This window comes from Photinus pyralis, unplaced genomic scaffold (genome assembly GCF_008802855.1).
Source record: "Photinus pyralis isolate 1611_PpyrPB1 unplaced genomic scaffold, Ppyr1.3 Ppyr1.4_LG1, whole genome shotgun sequence".
Lineage (NCBI taxonomy): Eukaryota > Metazoa > Arthropoda > Insecta > Coleoptera > Lampyridae > Photinus > Photinus pyralis.
Genome location: NW_022170249.1, coordinates 64393864 through 64415600, shown reverse-complemented (window position 1 = coordinate 64415600; position 21737 = coordinate 64393864). Strand labels below are relative to the sequence as shown.

Here is a 21737-nt window from a genome sequence, read left to right as displayed (position 1 = left end):
CTTTTTCGTTGCCAATCTGTAGAACCCAAATACTGAAAAATTCTCCTATATACGCCATGTGTAATCAATATAATAGCATAGCCCACGTTGTTGATATATTTAATACCACCCTTAGTATATTATTAGATTCCGTTAATTAACTAAAATAATAATTCTCAATTTTTTTTTTAATTTTCACTTATGTCATGCTTAAAGTTTTTCTTTTTTTTTCGGTTATTATTCGCACTACATGTATATCTTACCTAATATTGTCCTAGTTTATGGAACTATTCTGTTTGGACAATAAACTATTATTATTATTAAAAAAGAAGATGTTTCTGCGAATTTGATACCACATACCGATCACTTCAAATGATTCAAAACAAAAAAAAATTATTAAAAAATAGACCATCTGTCAAAAATGACAAGTGGTGTGTCATTGTACTCAGAATGTCATTTTGTAACGAAATAAATTAAAAATAGGGCAGGTGGGTGAGGGGCTTCGTGACTCCCTCCCCGTTAATTTTTTTTAATGAATGGTCCGGAACCACTTCTAAGAAATATGAAGAACTCTGGAAGTTTATGGGAGACCTCTAGAACCCCAATTGTAATTTATTGTAAAAGTTTATAAACGAGGGATTAAGAAACCTTTAAATCAAGAAGAAACAAGATACGAAGTATCGCATACGATTTTTAGTAGGGGAATTTTTTGTCACTCAGCTCATATTTGGAAACCAGACTTTTGATCCGGGTCATATTCGATAGCACTGATTCTTGAACTCGTAGAAATCGATTGGCGAAGGTTTGACACCGCTGTCTCTTTTCGTTCTCGAGTTAGACGGGAAAAAGACGGACTGAATCATCACATAAGGGGAATTGTTTTCTATCGAAAAATTCCCCTACAAAAATGATATCCCGTTATCAAGAAAGTGCATTTTGCTGTATCGCCAACAGAAATGTACAAAGAGGAACTAATACAGTGATTTTGTTTCACCAACTTGACCAGCAAGAGAGCCCGATGCCAGCCAGAAATGTGTTTTGCTGTTTCGCTATAGAAAGTCACGAAAATGATCTCAAAGTAGTTTGCAAAAATTATTTCTTGCTGTATTGATTTCTATACTGCTGTGTGCAATGGTATGAGTTCATTACATCCCACAATTAACACCTACCTAACCAGCTCACATTAAACAAATTAAAACTTGTAATGAAACACCTTATGCGGCGTGTGTCTTCTTTTGCAACACCTTTGTTATAATCGGAACCGATCCAAGGATTTTTGCTACTAAACATACTAAATAGAATTTGTGTCGTGCAAAAGCAATTTTTATGTTTCATTTCCCAAACATTTCAGATACACGTAAACGAACAACAATATTTTTTGTAAACACCGAAATACGCAAAGAATTTTATTCAATTATAAGACTTGTATCGAATAAGTAGGTACAAAAGGGAAAATAAAAATGGCACGTGGAAAAATATCCTACGACCAACACGAGATTGTTTTCGTGAAATGTTATTTTAATTAAAAATAACGAGAACAACCCCAAATGTTATTCTTCTACAATAAACATAAACGAAGCAAATAAAAGAAGCAGCGTAACTCATTGCGCTTTATTGGCTATAAGCAATAATATTGTTCTTACAATAATTATATTTATCAGGTGTTTAAACCAAAGGTGGGCTAAAATCAATACAGATGCTGATTTCAAACTTAAAACCCTTCAAAGCGTAACTGGTAACTGGAAGTTATTTACAAGAAATTACCGCCATTGGTTCAGCAATCAAAAGCTCATACGCTTCTTATGACTGCTGCTTAAAGGTTGTAGATGCCTTAACAAGAGAGACACTTGAGACCTTAAATGCTGTTGTGTAAACAACGTCATGTAGAGGTTATTACGGTTTAACATCAAAAATAAATGATGGTACACCCGGTATATAAAAATATTTCAATGTTTTAACTAAATCTGAGGTGTTATTTACGAATAAGCACAAAGTTGGTTTATTGTATTTGAATTTGGGTCTCAGTTTTACTTTTCCTTTTGAGTAATTCTATTGTTTAAATTTTATCGCTTTGTAGTGACATCTGGTCGTTTGCGGTAAGAGGAGTCTTATCAGGTAAAAATTAATTAACGCACGTGAAAAAAACGAAATTTTCCAAACGCGGTACGAAGTTCGCCGGGACTGCTAGTGACTTCAATAAAATCAAAAGAATATATCATCATTATTGCTAGAGCAATACTCGCCGCCTCCCCAACCCATTGACCGCCTTTTACGATCTCCAGGACGGGAGTGGGCCAATTCTACCCCCGAACCCATAGAGGATTATTATTATTTTAAATACATCTTTAGGAATATTTGAATTCTGGATCTTCAAGGACCCTTCAAAGGTCATCATTGTCTAAAGGTTTTCAAAGTCATGTGAAGTTAGTAATAATCAGCCAGCAATAAACTTTGCATACTTATTTCTTGTGAAGATAAGCAATAACGATACCTACATCAATAAATATGCAAAAATATGCATGTGAATGGACAAACCTATTTAGGAGTGTTTGGACACTTATTATGCAAAATTTATTAAATCTACACACATCATCCTTTAATAAAACGTCATCTAGCGAAAGTAGAACTGATAACAGCAAAGGCGTTTCCATAAATTTTGAAAACTGCTGCTTTCGAATTTATCGTTCGGAAATTTGCAACAAAATGATGATCAAAATGGCGAATGAAAATTTAAAAAAAATATTTCTTCATTTGCTTACTACGAAAGGATAATAGTTATTTGTACAACTAGAGAATAAAGGGGAGCTTTTCAACTCGAGTTTAAAGTTTGACTCATGAGCGTATAGTGTGTCAATTGAACGGGAGATGAGGTTACAGATTTAACAAAAAAAACAACTCTTACGCTCCTTTAACTGTTACCGGCACTATACCAATTGGAAATATCAACTTTTTCTTTAGTTGAATACATCGCGCACGAACGAAAATTAGAATACGGAAGTTAAAGCGATAATATTCAAATTAATTAATATGCCAGGCAGATATTCATTTGTTGTAGGTATTTTGGTTGCATAAAGTTAGGCGTCCTTCAGAAGACTTTTATCATTTAAAAGTAGACATAAGAAATTCCTATAGGAAATCCCTATGTCTACTTTTACATGAATATCACTGTACAATTTATCTGAAAATGGTGTAAAATAAATCCAAGTATACTATGGAATAAAAATTTGTCAAATATCCCAATCCGGTTCTAACACTACACGCGAAGCAGAAAATTACATCCCGCTACAAGTCAGAAAATCTTATATCAAACGAGATCAAAGCTACCCTTCTCAATAAAGTCGATATTATACCAAAAACTCATTTAAATTTCTTCATTCTAAATGAAGAGAACTGCGAACGATTCAAAAGCACATTACGCATCTATTCACAACTAAGCCGCTTAAAACTTAAATTATGCTTCGCCTGTGTACTTTGTTAGAAACATATTACTTTAGTTAATACATCTTGTGGTAAAACCATTGAGAACATTTTAAATTCTTTGAGTAGTTTGTCATTTCTGAAAATCTAGCAATAAAAAGACCGACTATCAAAACAAAGAAATGGAGAAATTTATTTGAAACGGGAAACCCTCGTAGGTATCCTTTGTTAACGGAAACCCTAAAAAAGCTCAGAAAATGGCACCACAAAAACATTGTGATTGATCGGAAGTCATAAAGGTTACTTACGTAGGTGTTGGCACTTGGCTTCCAGGCGTAAACGGAGAATCGTTGGCGTCGTAAAAGTCGTCTTCGCCCTCCGAACTCGAGTAGGACATTTCAGGTACCGCTAGTGTCGTTGAGGTAACGCTGCCTGAAACAAATTAGGAATTTGCTAACATTTAATGTGGACATTTTCGTTTAGTTGTTGGGGTATTTCAAGAAAATTGCATTTTCTCTGTGATTTTTACATAATTTTGAAATTTCAGATGTTCCATTTTTCCTCCTCTCGCAGCTTGCTTATTAATGGTCTTACGTAAAATGATAAGATATTTGTTCGAATTTTTTTCTCTTCAATTTAACATTTTTCATAGAGCCACTCATTTCGGAAATACCCACACACACTTTAACCCAAAGCAAAAAACATTGTAATATGCCAAGTCTCCTGATACAGACATGAGAAAATCCCTTTAACTTAGAATAGGGCGTTAAATAATCTCATTACGAAAAAAAAATCGGAAAACCGTAAATATTTACAGTCTTATCATTGGCCGGACGTTAATTTACTTTTCAAGAATGACGAGGGAGCTTCTGTAATGATTTTTTAATTAGACAAAGGAAGCAAAGCTTGTTTAATTATAAAACAAAAATGTCACGACATATGAACTGATTCCTTTAGGCCACATTTCATCAACGCGGGGGTTAAAAGTAGGAGGGGTTGCGGGAAAACATCAAATTGATTTTCATAATTAATAATACGGGTTGCGCACGTTTTAGACCCCCCAATTAAGTATCGGATAATTACACCAGATTAATGTTACAATTAGATGGGATGCGCAAAAGGTAGTTACTCAGATTGCGAATACTCATCATGTAAATTAGGCGTCATACTGGTAATGGAAATACCGTGTTTCACGTTCGTTAATGCAATTTTTTAATGAAAGATTGTGTAAATTGTGGGTTGATTTAATGAATTTATCCGTTTTGGCAAAAGCATTATTCTTTATATTTTTGTCACATATTATATTGTGTATTTACGATGGGAACCATTACCCAATTAACGTATTTTAATCTACAGGGCGTCCCGCGTCGAATGCCAGTTATCTATCTTTGAAAAAAGAGAATCGAAATATTTTTGTCAATGATTAATTGGTGCGTCTCCTTTTAAACCAATACTTCCACTTCAGTGGACTGTGTTGACATTTTGATTATGAAATAGTTGCAGGAAGTTCAAAAACTAACATTAAAAACCAAACTGAAAAAATTATGAAAACTAATTTTTTTTAACGGCACTTTTGTCTTATTAAGTAAAAAATATCTTTCTATACGGGGTGTCCATTTTGCGAGTCCCACTATGGGGAAACGGTGCAAAAATGCTGTAGTAGCCATGTGAATTTGTATCTTATCTCTTGAATTGGGAAAAGGCATTTCCGCAATAAAACTGGCACAAAAGTAAATGATACTACTTGAAATAGGATCAAACTGTTACACTTTTGTTCACAACAAAAGAACGTTTTGTTTTTCCGCACTCGCTGTATTTTGATCGTCCTTAAGAAAAATTAAGGTTGCTGTGTGTTTTTCTGCCAGTTTGAAAATGATGCCACATTCGAATCCCCCATAAAAAGTGTCGGATCAATGTTTTGCATGAAAAAATTAAAAACAAAAATCAGAAATTTTGGTGTTTTTAAAAACTTTTGAAGATACTTTAAATTTCTTTTTTGATTATTATTTAGTACGAAAATTCTTAACTTTTCCCTCATTTAACTAACTTTCTGTCTTTTAAGGTAAGAGAGATCTGCATAGTGGTACTCGAAAATGGACACCCTGTATAGTAAAATCAAAAAATTCAGTTTTCGAAATATCGGTTATTTAATATTATTCTATTGTAAAAATGTTGACGGTTTTAAGTGGTAAAGGAAAAGTGGCATTTCTTTAGTGCTCAATAGTGTTTTCTGTCGCGACGAGTGATCGCAAACTAAAGAAATTCGTAAAACCGTACTTACTAGTATTTTTACAATAGAAAAAAAATACATAGTCAGTATTTCTAAAACTTCATACATAATAGAACATCGTTATAAAAGTAAGGGATTTAAGGATTCTTTTTTAATTCAGTTTTTAAGGTTTGAAAATTTATCGATATTAATTTTCATAGAATATTCGCAATCTTTTGAAACTTACCAACAAGGCTATTGTGACGCCTCGCCTCCAAACATTCCGATCCCAATTCGATGCCTTGCTGAACATTAGCTTCCCCCGGAATGGCGCATGTTTCTGTAAAAACATATAAAGTTAGTTTGTTCAATGACGATAATATGGTATACCAACCTGAACCATTATTTGATAAAGCACTGTTTAAACCAGATGACTCGGATCTCGCTTGGTACACTCCGTTCACGGGGTGTGCTGTATTCTAAAACAAACTTTCATCGGTATTTTCCTTACGAACGCAGTAAAATGCTTACTTTGGCGATTTGTAGAAGCACAATGGAATGTTTTATGTTGTGTAACATAGTCTGAAAAGAAAGTAGAAAGTTACAATGACGAACAAAATAAAATCACTTGTGAACAATTATTGAAGATCAGCGGATATTTTTTCTTAAGACAAATATTATTCCACCATGACGTGATTTGGGGCATTAGAAATATTTTGAAAGATTCAGTAATTTAAGAAGTCGATTTTTCAAAACTCTAGCTCACGATATTGATTTTCTGAAATTAAACATGTGTGTAACGTTTACAAGAATAACTAGGAAGGAAGGAAGGAAGTGGTTTACCACTGCTCTGCTTGTCTTGGTCAAGCAGACTCATTGGGATGGATCAAATTAGGGAGTTGTTGCAAGTTAGATGCTATGCACGCTGTGCGGACAGTGGCAGATAGAGGGTAAGAGAATCAGGGTAAGGAGCCATAATCGCCAACTAAGAGCAGCAGACATAATCGTATTCCGGACAAGTGAGAATACAGTGAGTCGGGGTGTTAAGAGACCCCACACGTCGGACAATGATCATAATCGGAAACGGCGATACGCTCCCGATGACATCCAAATCCTACGTGCGACCAAAAGACGTGGACTGCCGCGCGTCTGGGGATACGACTTTGACGTAACCATTTCTGGTTGTTAGCGGAGGCGTACTCCCACGACCGTTGCCATTCAAGACCGAAACCTGGGGACAACCTTTACTCAAGTTCAGAGATGATCTGCAATGCTCTCGTAAAACGGATCGAGTGATCCACACGAATGGATCGCGCGATCTCTCTTGACGACGCCGAGAGAATAGTTCGATGCGAATGTCAGAAAGGGTTTCAACGTTCTTACTACGTTTCCGTGAATTTCGTCTAGTGCAGGAGCTGTGTTTTTGGGGATTCTTGGAGCTTCTTCAAGGCTATCTTGCCTAGTGACCACCCGAGAAATTGGTTTTATCTTTCATGGCACTCCAGTTAAAGATCTCAATGAAAGGAACATCAAAAGTTGTACCCCTTTCCTTTTTGATTTTTTTGCCCCTACCTTTTCATGTAGCCACCCAATCTTGAAAATCGTTTTGGATTCTGCAGGGCAAAATCTATTAGAAAACGGCCGACCAGGTCGATTTTGAACAAATCGTTTTACGCAAAATTGAGATCGACCGCGAATGAACTTTTTGATATTAGATTTTCCCTTGTAGGATCCATAACGAGCAGTATTTTCAAAAGTGATAGTCCTTTACTTTTTTTCCTTTTTGCAAATGGGCTTTTCTCTATAACTTTTGAGGTAGACGTACAATTCTAGTCATTTTGGATTCTACAAGCCAAAATCTATTAGTGTTTTCCGATCGATTTGCTGTGCTATATTTAACTGAAAACGTCAAATGTTAGATCTACTGTGAATGGTTTTTGTCTTATAGATTTTGGCCCAGTTGAACCCAAAACGATCACCACATCAAAGATTACAGCCCTTCACTACCTTTAGCCCGGAAAACGGTTGGAAAACGTTGGTAAAAACAAATCAAAGTTAAAAAACTCGCAATAAAGAACAATCTGTGCTGTAAAGTTCAAATATTCAACCAGTTTCATGCAATACTCGTTACTGTTGATGTTTTGCCAGTTAAATAAAGCAAATTTGTTGATAGAACTAGCAATAATTTACTTCAAAAATCCCTTTTAACGTACTAAAATATAGTTTAATGTTAGGCTGGAATGTCAAACACAGGCGTGAAATCGTATAAATGATGAATATTTCTAGTTCTAGATAAACCGAAAAGTTACGTGAACTCAAATATTTGTTTAGTTTCTATTTGTATCCAAAATCCAATTTATTTCGTTTTGAAGAGGTGGATGAACTTCCAACTAAACAGGCGGATTAATGAAATACGTGCAGTTGTATTGAATAATTTATGGTTATTAATAAACTCAATCAGAAATTGATATTAATTTGTCTGTTTAAGTTTTTCTGCCGGTCCATTAGGATTTTAAACAATCGTATGTCATTTGCATTTCAACAGCATTTAAATGGAAAATTGCCAAGCCTCAACAGCAGTCTTTCAACTTTACGCCCTTTAGTGACTTATGCGAAGTTGGTTCGACTCCCCTGAAATAATTTGACGTAAATGAGCGAAAAGTTAGCTTTTCGTGTTTTTATGAAATGAAAAATATAGAAACCACGTAAACAGTGTTTCGCGAGGTGTTTCGTACATATGCGGATTATGATAATATTTAATTTATTTTAATAAACACAATATAAATAAACATATGAAACAATAAACGTCTAAAGAATTAACACAAATGTACCGAATTAATTTATCTTTAAATACGGCCACGGAATAAGGTTGTAGATCGTAGCGTTTTTCATACTTAGATCAGCATAGGGCCATAGAGATCCTTAGAAGATTTGAAAATTTTTTTCAGAAATGGGAATAGTTACTAATAGAAAATTTTTGACACGTATCAAAATTTCCAAAACGTGTAGTGGATTTTGGAATTTTTTTATGTAACCAGAATCGTCTTGACATTTTAGGTTTAACTTAAAAAATGTTCTCAATGTGTAATGTGGAAATGTTTTGGAAATGTGTAGGAAAATCGTTTTTTTTGTGAAATTGCACGTCTTAAGGCGAAAATGGTTAACCTATTTATTTACCGATCGATATCGATGCAAATGTATTTCAGTATAATACCCGCAAAAATTTTGTTATTAAGTCAAATTCCTGAAACCCAGTTTCACTTTGGTCTAACTGAATGACGTAGTTCCATTTTAATGTCCTAATTAAACAACACTTTCGTGACAAATAGTAGCATAGTAGACCCCTTCCCCCTCGACCAAGACAATTTAATTGAACATCTTTCTGTGCGAAAGAAATTCCAATTTTTTTTTAATTTGATGTTCACTATTACGACGAAGTAAGACAGATTAAAAAATTGTCGATTTTTATATTTTTTCGGATTACGGTTTTTTTCAGTCGAATCAAACAAAAATCCACTCCGCATGGATTGTTAAAATCTTTCAACGGCAAAATGTTTCTAATGGAAAAAATTAGTGCAACTACTATATCATGATCTGTAAAGCTCGTCTTTGTCATAAGAAAAAAAATCCACTGCAAATAAATTTCGCTTATTGCATCAAATGCTGCAAAAAATTAAAAGGATAGAAAAATTTAATTCGTGCAATAATTAGTGAAAACGGAAACCAATTAGGGTACATATCGAAAGCTACTAATATGAAAAAGTTCAAACAAGATTGATTGCCGTAACCCTTCATTAATTGTCACCCTCAAAAAGTCCACAGGAAATTAAATATGATCGATTACTTACATTTGCATGCTCTAATATTAATTGGCATTTCGTTTTTTCTTCAAGGTCTGCAAGTGTATCGATTTTGTCCTCCAAAAGCTGAAAAAAAGAAAGAATTATTTTTCTACTATTTAATTGATGACTTTACAGGGTGTTTGATATAAGTATGTAAAACAAAATTTGGGTCGTAGAGGGGATCAAAACAAGCACTTTCTCCAAATAAACCGAGGGTCCAACGTGTTTCATTTGGGAACCACCCCCAAAAAACTGGAGAAATTTGCATTTCTTCTTTAATTTTTTTCGCAGCAACCATAAAGAGTTAGAAAGACTGATGGCACGTCTTTAAATTGGTTTTCGGGTGTGCCCTTTCCTATTTTGTAAATTTTTTTTCAAAATTCCTACCACGATAAGGCGACCCCTAAATGGGGGTGCGAAGAAAACTCTGCTTTTGAGGAAATTTGGTATTTGGGAGAATTAGTTTTTGAAAACTCGAAAAAATAAATTCCATTGCAATTCTGGACCGAGCAACAAAAGAATAATTCCACGAAATTAGTTACCACCTGAAAGAGAGGGAGAGGGAGAAGAAGGATATGAAGGAGTGAAGAGAAGACCAGGGGATAGACAGTTGTGGAGGAGCGATCACTAATCAGGGACCTGCATTAGCAGAAAACTAATGATGGTGTTTTGTTAACAGCCTATTTCCAGTTATTGTTTTAAATACTATTATGTACTGTTATCATTTTCATGGATAACTAGATCGAAATGAAAATAATTGAAAAATCTTGGTTAACTATTTGAAATATTCTGACTAGCATCTGTAGCGGATTACTAAAGTAGGTACAAAAATATCGTATACAATACTTTGACTAAAGTGCGGCCAATTTCATTTCGGGCAACACTGCACCATCGGACTTAAAACAGACACTTTAGTCCCTTGGTATAATACTATCATAAAATTGATTTCCTAAAAAAATATTCATAATAAATAATCGACTTAACCATTTCTGGCAGCGAGATAAAGTAATTATTCTCATTAAATTCAAAGAAACGCAAACAAGCGGAGTAGGGTGAAAGTTTTAATTAATTTTATACCTGCATGTTTCATTTGCATGAAACTGTTCGAGAAGAACTTTGAATGAAATATTCAAGAAACAATCTCTAATGAACAAACAATGAAGTAAAACGGCGCAAGTTAATAAATAGTGAAATGAATTAAAGGGATTAACGGCAATTTGCATGTATGTGTGTGAAATGGCAGCATGAATTAAAACAGAATTTAATTATTTTAAATTAAAGTTTGTAATTAAACTTGGATGTTTCATTTTTGAGCGTTACTTCGGATGTAATCTGCTTAACAGTTCTAACGATGTTAAAACTGATCACCCATCAAAGCAGTATAAAATAATTGGGTCTTGAAAATACTTTATACACGGAAGAGAAACATATAGTTAATTGAATAAAATAACATTGCATTCAGAACAAAAAATTATGAGGGAGAAACCGCGATGGAATTTTTGATGTACGAACGAGAATGAGAGGAATTAGAGAGTTAGCTTTGGACACGAGTTCAACGAAAAAAATATTTTTTTTAAATCCTATAATCCGATCGGGTTCAATTGTGAATCTAAACCATCCGGGGGGACACATAAAAAATCGTATATTTGCAGACAGAGTAGTGTTTCGAAACCCATCACATAACAGCATTGCAATATTCAAATATTCGGAGTCATGAAATGTAATCACATTAGGCATTTATGCAAAATACCGTTGTCTTGTATAGTCATAATTAACTTCAAGGGAGGGTAACTTGATAATAAAATAATAGCATAATTTGTGCTCGCGCGTAAAAGAGGAGGAAAGGAGTGGAAATTTAACAGTCAATTTTACTTAACTTCCGGGCCAAGCGAAGGCTGAGTTCCATAGTCAGAGGTGCAAATCATTTAAGAATCATAAACATGGCCTCTAATCTAACCAAGAACAAACAAAGGAAATTTCTAAGTCTAATTCTATGGACCTCAATCGGGATTATTTGAAGCTCCTATGCGAGTCTTTCGAACAGAGGGGTCAAGTCTGAGAAAAAAAAGCTGTTTTATATTCCAGCACGCCACGAATGAGGTTAAGTAACAGCAGTTAACAATTACCTCGAAGCTGAACTTCGTCTCAAGTTGCTAATTTACATGCACTTTTTGGAAATAGTAACAATAAAGTGAAAGTTAAACAGCGGATGCATTGAAAAGAGCAGATTAACGCTGAAGTGGGGCTCTTTAGAAAAAGACATTACACAATTCTTAGTAAGACGTCTAAAATACACGTCATGGAAATGAGTCGGATCAAGAAAACACATTTCCCAAATTGCCATATGGTACTAACAAGAGATGAGTGGGAACAGGGCAAAGGGACCTCAAAACTAGTCAACACAGCTTACTATACGCATACAATATTACAGACAGAGATCTTTGGTATTAACCCTGGTATTAACGCATGGGTCCAGATGTTGTTAGAGAGTAATCTTGGAAATAGAAAAATCTCTAAAGTACAGACAGCCAGGCGGCTTTAAAATTGCTTTTTAGATATAATTATTTTGTTGTTGTTTAGTTATGATGAGTTTTTCTTGTGTTTTTTCTTTTTCTTTTTTCTTATTAGGTACACTAAATAATTGCGCACTATCTATTAATTATGTATTGTCCTGTAATTGGAATATTCTGGTCCGTTGGGCAATAAATCTCTATTATTGTTAGAAGCTTTACCTACGGACGAAAGAAGTGAACTCTGGTTTAGTACTAGGGCGCCGGGAGGAAGAAAAGTCCTGTATATACTATGAGGCGTATGCAAGGTCAAGGGATGTTATAGTACCATATATTTATCATTTATGCAAAAAGGGGTCATTTTTTAAGGTGGTCAAACCTCGTTTCATTCAATAGTGCAAGATATAAAGCAAATCTGGAAAGAATATTATTTTGTCCTTAGTGGATATCATGAAAAATAGGGGGAACTGGGAAAGTACTCCAAGGATAATGAAATTTTTACAGGTACATCCCATACCTGAATGTCTAACCTAAGTTTTCGACCTCGAGGACCGTGTCCTAACTTGAAAGGGGGCCAAAAACCCCAAAACTTACCGACTGATTTCAGTTTTTCGCTAACATCTCGTAAACTAGGAATATTTGTTTGTATTATAGTACATTACAAACGTGTAGGACATTAAATTTGCTAAGATCTGACTGGTGAAATGAATTTTTAGACCCAATACTAACTGAAATACAACTGATCAAACTTAAACAAAGTTTCTCAAAATGGCAAAAACTTACCGAAAAACGAAGGCATTGGATCTATTATTACCATCATTTGGATGTTAATTATCTTAATCACTCATCTTGGAACACCTATGGCCCCCTTTCTCGACCCCTCCCCCTCACGTAAAAATCCCTCATTTTAATGTTGTAATGTAACATTCGTTTCACTAGCCAAATGTTAGGAAATGTAATACCCCACAACTTTGTAATGCACTATGAATTATGACACGAAAAATATTCCTAGTTTACGAGATATAAGCAAAAAACTGGGATAAGTTCGAACATTTTGGTATTTTTCCCCCTTCCCCGTTAGCACACGGTCATCGAGGTCGAAAACTTACAATAGACATCCTGGTGTACCCCCAAACAACCTGTAAAAATTCTATTAACTTTAGAAACCTTCCAGATAAAAAGTGCACACGTGAACAATTTGGAGATAATATTAGCATGGCGTTGGTTTTTTAATTAAAAAAATTTCCATGACTAATGTTTCATCATACTAGGGAATTTACCCCTTATTTACAAGACCTACGCAAACTTCAAATAAACAACGTCGGTAGAAAATTGCTTTATTGACAACCTGCAATATACTTTTCAGACAAAAACGACGTTGTAAGAATAAGTAAATAGTGCAATATTTGTGTAAGAGATAAGAACAGTTCACTGGTTTATGGGTATTTGAAGTGTGATAAGAAAAAGGTAGGTATTTCATAAACGGAACCCACAAACGAGAAAAGCTTAGGATTTAGTCACTGCGACTTCGTTCTAAAGAACATACGAGTATAATTCTTGTCAATGTAACTGCTGGTTAAATTGATTAAACGTTTCATTACAACCCCTTATTCCCTTGGCCAACGGGAGTTTTAAGCGATAATTCTTCTCTTAAGGTACCTTTACACTATAATATATCTCACATGATTTTTTATATGATATGTTATATGATATTTAATACCAACATATTTTTCGTAAGAGCTTTAATGTTTTACTTTACACTTGACAGGTTTTTCATATGACTTTTAATACAAGAAGTTACGAAACCTATATAACTTCTCTAAATTAAAATGTTCCATTCCAAGATTGGGCTACTAGTTCAAAAGTTACGGCCCTTTGAATTTTCTTTCGAAATTGGTTTCTTAGTCTATAACTTTTGATTGAGAAGTCTGATCGAAAAAGTACGAATTGTTTTGGATTCTACGCACCAAAATTAATAAGAAAAAGTGTTTTCCCGAGAAATTTTGGTGCAGTCGATTTTTGGAAAAAAGGAAGGTTATACACTGCCTTTTTTTGCCCCGAAAAAAAATTGTCTCAGATCGACCCGTAAAAAAAATTTTCTTATAGAACGTGGCCTGTAGAATCCATAATTTCAAACAGTTCCAAGATTGGGCTACTAATTCAAAAGTTACAGCTAGGGAATGCAATCCCGCAGCAAAATCTCAATCCCGGTATTTGCGGGATCCATTAGATGTTAATCCCGCGGGATCCCGGTATTTGCGGAATACCGCAAAATTTTAAATAAATTGGCAAATAAGCAATTTTGTGCGGTTAACTTCTGTATTAAAATAAATCGCTAATTATCACAATAAATATTCAACAAAAAAGTACCTTCAGGCTAACTTAACTCAAAAAAATCACCTGTAAAGCACAAATAGGTGAATTTCTAAAGTGCCTCAAAAATCATTTTTAACGAAAAAAGTTTAACAATTATTTTAAAAATAATTTCTCCGTTATGCGTTTCATTAACAAAGCTTACAAAGCAAACAGAGTCGTCCCCTTGGTCGAGATTAAGGATAAGTGTACCCTTATTTGAAAGATTACCCCAAACATTTGAAGGGTTAATTACCAATCAAGAGACTATTTGACAATGTGTGTCTGAAAACACCACTACAACCAGACAACCAAATACCAATAAACTCGTTAATATTTATTGCTCGATTTATTGTTTATGTAATTTATGCTTTCATTAGTAACTAATATACCTATAATCATTGATTATACACACCTATAATCAATGATATAATCAAAAGTTTACTGGTTTACTCAAGTATTCAGCTTTTTCAGATAAGTACAACAGCAAAATGCGAAAAAGGGCGGGATCAATTGGATATTTAAAATAAGTCATGTCATTTGTCATGCAGAAATGAAACATCCCTATTCCACGATTTACGTATTATTTCTATATTATTTCCTTATGATTTATCTTATGACAGCCATAATACCAAAAATAGTATAGTGTAAACACAAATCTAAATGCTTGTTACTTATCATATGACAAATCACATGAGAAGTATGATAGTGTAAAGGTACCTTTAGCCAACGAATCGGAAATCTTTTGGACACAATTAAAACTTGAAAATTTCCCACGGAAGGTTTGAAATTAATTTTTCATACCATCTTTTGATGACTCCTCATTTTACAAGTCGGAGAAAAATATAGGGGCACTGTTTTTCAAATGTTTGCGATAATATAATATAAAAGAAATTCCGTTTTTCATGTTTTGTTGTGCTTCTTGCATCCCCTTAAACTAAAAATAATTTCCAGCACGTTCTCCTGGCAACATTTATATAAACAACTAACTCTATCCTAATTATTTTCTAAACACAACAATCACGTGCCATTCTTATTTGGCCAGTTAAATTTTAGAATTTCTTCTATAAAGACAACCACGTTAGATACATTACTCATTACAGAATATAAAAACTAAAGCGCACGTTCCACGTCCCTCTAAATATTTTTGTTAGCACCCTTATTATGCTAGAGCTGAAGGACAATATTTGATAACCGCATATGAAAATACAATTTTATCCTACCAAGTAGAGCACGAATTTGTAAATTAAGTAATTAGATTATGTGGCAGGCGTGTAGTATAATTACTAAATAAGCCGGATTAACCTTAATTTAAAAGAATCCAGGAAGGAACGGTTTTCATTGTGGGTATAAATGAAATGACACGTGTCGAAAGCTTTCGATGCAGTAGTTACTCTTCTATACTTCCTTGTAAAACCATTTAAGTGAACACTTTTAAAATTCTTGCATGCTATTAAGCAGCAGATTGCGTCATTTGCCCTCGAGTTTGCCCCTAATTATAGTAGGCCTGCAAGGATCATGTTTCAATCCGAACATTACAACTTATACTTAGTTATTAATGCTACAAGTCCGGTATGAACATCATAATGAAACGCGTGTAAATTTGCAAAATAAATCTTCTGGACGAGACATCTCTATTGGTGAAGCCGAAGCGAATCTCTTGAAAACGAAGTGATCTATTGGTCATGTCAAAAGTTTCAGTGAAAATATCTGCAGAACGGAGTGTCGTAGGAGTGTACTCTAAAGGGCGGAAATATCGTCTAGAGGAGACACATCTACTGGCGATGTAAAAACTTAATTGTGCGAGTATCTCGAAAATGTTGGAGGAAGCTACCTACAAAAATGTTTATGTGTAAAGCGCCCCCACCCCGTTAATTATCTACCGAGAAAGAAAACGTCGATGGGTTGAGTGGAAGAGCAGGGAGTAATAATTTTTATTACAATCTGAACTCCGCCCTTTGAGTAGTGAGTAGTTGGTAATAAAAACAAATTTTTTTTCGTGTAAGGTGTAGCTCAATAAAGGCATTATTATTATGGTCGGTGTTTCTTGTGAGAACTCAGGTCTAGCCTGGTTAACTAATCGCACGGATTAAAATCAAGTAACGATTAGTGTCTGTGTCTGTGTCTGAAGTTATGTAGGGTCCTTAAAAAAAAAAAAAAATCACACACGTACATTGGACATCTAGGGATAGTATGTAATTCGTACTTACCAACATACCTATTGATGGGCACAATAGCCAACGCTATCAGGAAAGAGGAAAACAAAACAAAACAAAAAAATCATTATAATAATTCCTGTAATTTTATTAAATGGAGTTTATTGTGTAAGTGTTTCTTTGGCTTTGCGTTTGGGTTGAATACGAGTGGGTTGTGATAACGTGGTGTGCTTCTGTGAAGAAGGAGTTTTGTGTTTTTTAATTGTATTTATGGTGTTTCTTTGTTCCTGAGGTCGTATTTGTGAGGTTGCTTGGGTTTTTGGTGGAGATATTGCAGTATTTTGTGAGCCTGTGGTGCTGTTAAGGTTTTTGCGTTTCGGTTGTATACGAGTGGGTTGTTTCTGAGAAGAAGGAGTATTGTGTTTTTTAACTGTGCTAGGGCGTGTAACTTTATTGGATGGACCTGTCTTTGTAGTGCATGTTGCGTTACTTGTATTTATGGTGTTTCTTTGTTCTTGAAGTTGTATTTCTGTTGTTGCATGGGTTATTGGTGGAGACATTACAGTATTTTGTGAGCCTGTAGTGCTGTTAAGGTTGTTGCGTTTGGGTTGAGTACGAGTCGGTTGTGTTTGTGATAACGTGGTGTGTTTCTGAGAAGAAAGAGTATTGTGTTTTTTAGCTGTGCTAGGCCGTGTGGGTGAGGGCGTCTTTGTAGTGCGTGTTGCGTTACTTGTATTTATTGCGTTTGTTTGTTCAGGAAGTTGTGTTTGTGTGGTTGGTTGAGTTAAGTTTGGAAATATTACAGTATGTTGTGTGTCATGTTGTGAGTCTAAAGTGCTGTTTAGGCTTTTGCGTTTGGGTTGAATACTAATGGGTTGTGATAATGTGGTTTGCTTCAGAGGTGAATCTCTGATTGTAGTATATGTTGTATCATTTGTTGTACTTGTTTGTTCGGTAAGTTGTATTTGTGTGTTTGTTTGGGTTAGAGGTGGAGATATTACAGTATGTTGTGTACCGTGTTGTGAGCGAGTACTGTTGTTTACATGTATACGTTGTGGATCATTTCTGTATGTAGTATCTTGTGTTATGTTTAGAAATTTACGAACAATATGGCATGTGTTGATAATGACTGCTTTTTGTAAATGTTTGTATGTGTTTTTGTCTAAACCTAATAGTTGTAAATTGTGGTGTATTGTCTTTGGTATAACTCCAGTAGCACTAAGAATAATGGGAACTATAACAGTAGATTTCATTCTCCATTGCGTCTTAAGCTCGATAGCTATATCGGTGTATTTGCGGTGTTTTTCTGCATGTGTTTTAGTTAAGTTGTTAGTGTTGGGGATGGCAATGTCTATAATACAAATGGATTTTTGTGTTTTATCTATAAGTGTAATGTCTGGTCTATTATTGTGGATAGTTTTGTCTGTGAGTAGTGTCCTGTCCCAATATAATTTGTGTGTGTTGTTTTCGAGTATGATCTGTGGCGTGTATTTGTAGTATGGTGTCGTATCTGTTATGAGATTGTGTTTAAGTGCTAATTTTTGATGTATGATTTTAGCTACCTGATCATGTCGATGTTTGTATTCAGTTTGTGCAAGTCGTGTGCAATGTGCATGCCGATATTATATGTTGGATTGTTTCTGATGTTTGTGAACAAAGTCGACAAGAATCATTTGTCACTGTTTTATCTTTATGTATGTGTTTTTTATAGTTGCGTGTGTTAATGACCTGGTCTTGTATTGCTAACATGAAACCCTCAGTCTCCGGGAAGACATCACATTCAGACAACCAACTGTGCGTTGCTATAGAGTCAACACAATCCTGGCCAACCTCTTGTGGAAATCGTCCATGTAAAGGCTTTTGGTTCCATGTCTGTATGTTATTTGTGATGTATGTAAGTTTGGATGTGGGTGGGAGTACATTAGTTTCGTGTAGGTTAAGTGGTGTGTAAGATTTGTCTGCATATGTTACTGTTTTGTGTAAGACTGAAGTATCTGATTTGTTATAAAAGTATTGTCGTAAATTGTGTATTTGTGTTTGGTGTAATAGTTTTATATCTGTAAGTCCTCTACCTCCTTCCGAACGAGGAAGGTAAAGTCGTATAGTGGAGGAGTGAGGGTGATGTATATGGTGTTTTGTTAATAGTGTACGTGTGTTTCTCTGTATTTGTTCTAAATCTGTATTTGTCCAACGTATAATCCCGAAAGAGTATGTAAGCACTGGTATGGCATAAGTGTTAATAGCTTTGATTGTATTTCTACCGTGTAATTTTGTTTTAAGTATACTGCGTACTCTTTGTAGGTATTGTGTGATAAGTGTTTGTTTTATACTCGTATGTTTAATATGTGTATTTTGCTGAAAACCAAGATACTTATAAGTTTCATTCTCGTCCATGGAATTTATTAAATTACCCTGTTCTAGCTCATAATCTAAAAGTTGTCTTTTACCAGCTGTGATGTGTTGTGTTTTACATTTATCAATTCCAAAGTCCATTTGTATGTCACGTGAGAATGTATCGGTAATGTGTAGAAGGTGATTAAGTTTTATGCTTGTGGAAGAGTATAATTTAAGATCGTCCATGTAAAACAGGTGTGTAATGTTGTGATGTATTTCGTGGTTGTGTTTAATATTGTACCCAAAGTTAGTAGTGTTTAACAAATATGAAAGTGGATTAAGAGCAAGACAAAACCAAAGCGGACTTAAAGAATCGCCTTGAAAAATGCCTCTTTTAATTTGTATTGGGTCAGTAATAAGTTTTGTGTCGTTTAGTGTAAGTGTTAACGTAGTGTTCCAACATGACATTATGTAATTGAGGAATTGTGTAATATTGTTGCTGACTTTGTATATTGAGAGTACTTGTTGTAACCAAGAGTGTGGTACTGAATCGAATGCTTTTTTGTAATCAATGTATGCAGTGTGTATGTTTCGTTTGTTATGTCTGGATTGTTCAAGTATTACAGAATCTATAATGAGTTGCTCTTTACAGCCTCTGGAACACTTGGTACACCCTTTTTGTTCTTCGTATAAAATGTTGTTATCAGTACAGTGTTGGTATATTTTGTTGGTAATGCATGATGTAAGGATTTTGTATATTGTAGGAAGGCATGTAACTGGTCTATATTTAGATGGGTCTTGTGTATTGTTGTCTTTTGGGAGCATGTAAGTGATACCTTGTGTAAAGAATGCAGGAGTGCGATCTGGTGAATTAAGAAGTTCAGTAAATTGTTGCGCAAGGTAAGAGTGAGTGTAGGTAAAATATTTCCACCAAAAGTTGTGAATGTTATCAATGCCTGGACTTTTCCAGTTATGTAAGTGATTAATAGTTTGAATGATGTCTGTTGTAGTGATGTTTGTGTTATTCATAGGGGTAATGTATTCAGTGCGTGTGGTTTCTGTGGTAATCCACGGGGCGTGTGGATTGTGTTTAATGTCTTTGGTCCATAAGTCAAACCAGTATTGCTGAAGTGAGTGTAGAGATGGTGGAATGAGTTTTTCATTAGTGCTGTTTTGTGTTAGTGATCTGTAAAATAGTTTTTCGTTATGTTTAAATTGTGTGTTATTATTATTATTATTATTATTATTATAAATATAGCATGCCTTATAACCCAACCAATTACTCAGCTATTTCGGTTTTAAAAAATGGGCTTTATCTGCACAAGAGTTGTGCACAATTTATACTTTCTAATTATTGCAGATTGTACTTTCTATGCGCATACTAAACTGATGTAGGACTACGCGAGACAGGGACCTGCCCAGGAAAATTGGACTTATTTCGGAGGTGGTTTCATAATTTTAACTTCTATGTAACTTTTGTACCTTTTCACTCGTTATAATTTTAATTTTTTCTTTATAATTACTGATTCGATTACAATCTGAACGTAGGTAAATGATGAAGTTACTAACTCTCGCGGGGGCTTTTTTAAATTAAAACCAAGTTACTGATTAACAAATGAGCTCTCTTTTTCTCTTTTTCGGCAAATTGCAATCGGAAAACTGTATAATGAACAATATAGAAATCAAGTGAATTTTGCCTTCAATTAGTTCAATCGGTTCGCTCTAGTACTTTACCTTGTTCTTTACGATAGTTTACGTAACGGATCTACCTTAGCTAAAATTTACGCCGCAAAACTTGTACTGTCCAATGCAATGACAAACCCAGAAATTCAAGGTATTTCATAAGATCTGGGAAAAATTTCTTGAATTGTCATTTTTAATGCTAGTTTCTTATTGTAAACTTAGAAGGTAATTGTTTAATTTATTTAATTCTACTTCTTGTATTTATTTTGTATGATAAATTTAAACGCATAAGAGAGCATTTAATTGTAATGTTGAAAGTTTTTAGCTGGTGAGTTGTTAGGAAAAAGTTAACATCGGACAAACATTACTTGGTTGTGAGATAAACAATGCCACGTGCGAGATAAGCCACGCAGGTGTCGATCAGTTCCGGCGGTGGTGTCAAAGAAGAAAAACGTAGTCGTCTTCGTGTTAACAAAGCAATGAGGAAACAAGTTTAATTTTATGACTTAATTATCCCTGGTATACGCGTATTATTACGCTTATTGTTTATGAACGACCAAATATACTTCGAGGTACTCTGTAAGTTTTCCTTCGCCTTTTTGGCATTCGCGTTTCGCCGATCATCGCATATTTTTGTCCTGACCAGTTTATTTGGATTATTATTAACAGAATTGCGAGTACTTTTTGAGATCTTTTAAATTGTTTTTGGATCGACCGTTTTGCAAACGGGGTGTATTGTATTCTTTTCTTTTTAATATGCGTTAAAATAAATTATTGTAATTTCTTTGTTATAAATTAATTATGTATCAATTTGAATGCCAATTCGAAATCCAGGTAGAATTTTATTTTGCTGTGTCAGATTTCTTTAATTTCTTTTTATCCGAATGTTATTTCCGATTTTATGCAAAATTTGAGTAGTGATTTCATTGGCATTTACGGAATTTGTTAAGATTTTATTGTTGTGTCGGAACCCAGTCGTGCTTAGAGAGACAATTTGTGGCCCAACGCATAGCAACAGCAATGTGGTAGATACATAAAAAGATACGAGTGCTTTGAAAATCTGTAATTAAATGGGTAATCCAATAAAAAACGAAACATTGATACGCCAATGAGCACTCTACTGGCGACGGCATTTGCGCTCAATTTTGCTCCAAGAAATTTTTTCGGGATCTTTTATGGTAAAAGAATTATGGTGCCTTAGATACTACACCCTGTATACCTAACTACGTTGATATTATGCAATATGTTTCTACCT

General features: G+C 34.5%; 1 protein-coding gene across 3 annotated transcripts in view; it reads right to left on the bottom strand.

Annotated features, from left to right (window-relative positions):
* The window catches only part of LOC116178368 (oxysterol-binding protein-related protein 9), a 55716-nt gene that overhangs the window by 11607 nt on the left and 22372 nt on the right, over nucleotides 1–21737 (bottom strand). For all 3 annotated transcript variants that reach the window (XM_031497854.1, XM_031497846.1, XM_031497862.1), the window contains 5 exons: nucleotides 9454–9531; nucleotides 6137–6187; nucleotides 6000–6084; nucleotides 5853–5945; nucleotides 3705–3828 (listed from right to left, as the gene is read on the bottom strand). In XM_031497854.1, the coding sequence (XP_031353714.1) occupies nucleotides 3705–3828; nucleotides 5853–5945; nucleotides 6000–6084; nucleotides 6137–6187; nucleotides 9454–9531 (431 nt within the window). The remainder of the gene's footprint in view (nucleotides 1–3704; nucleotides 3829–5852; nucleotides 5946–5999; nucleotides 6085–6136; nucleotides 6188–9453; nucleotides 9532–21737) is intronic.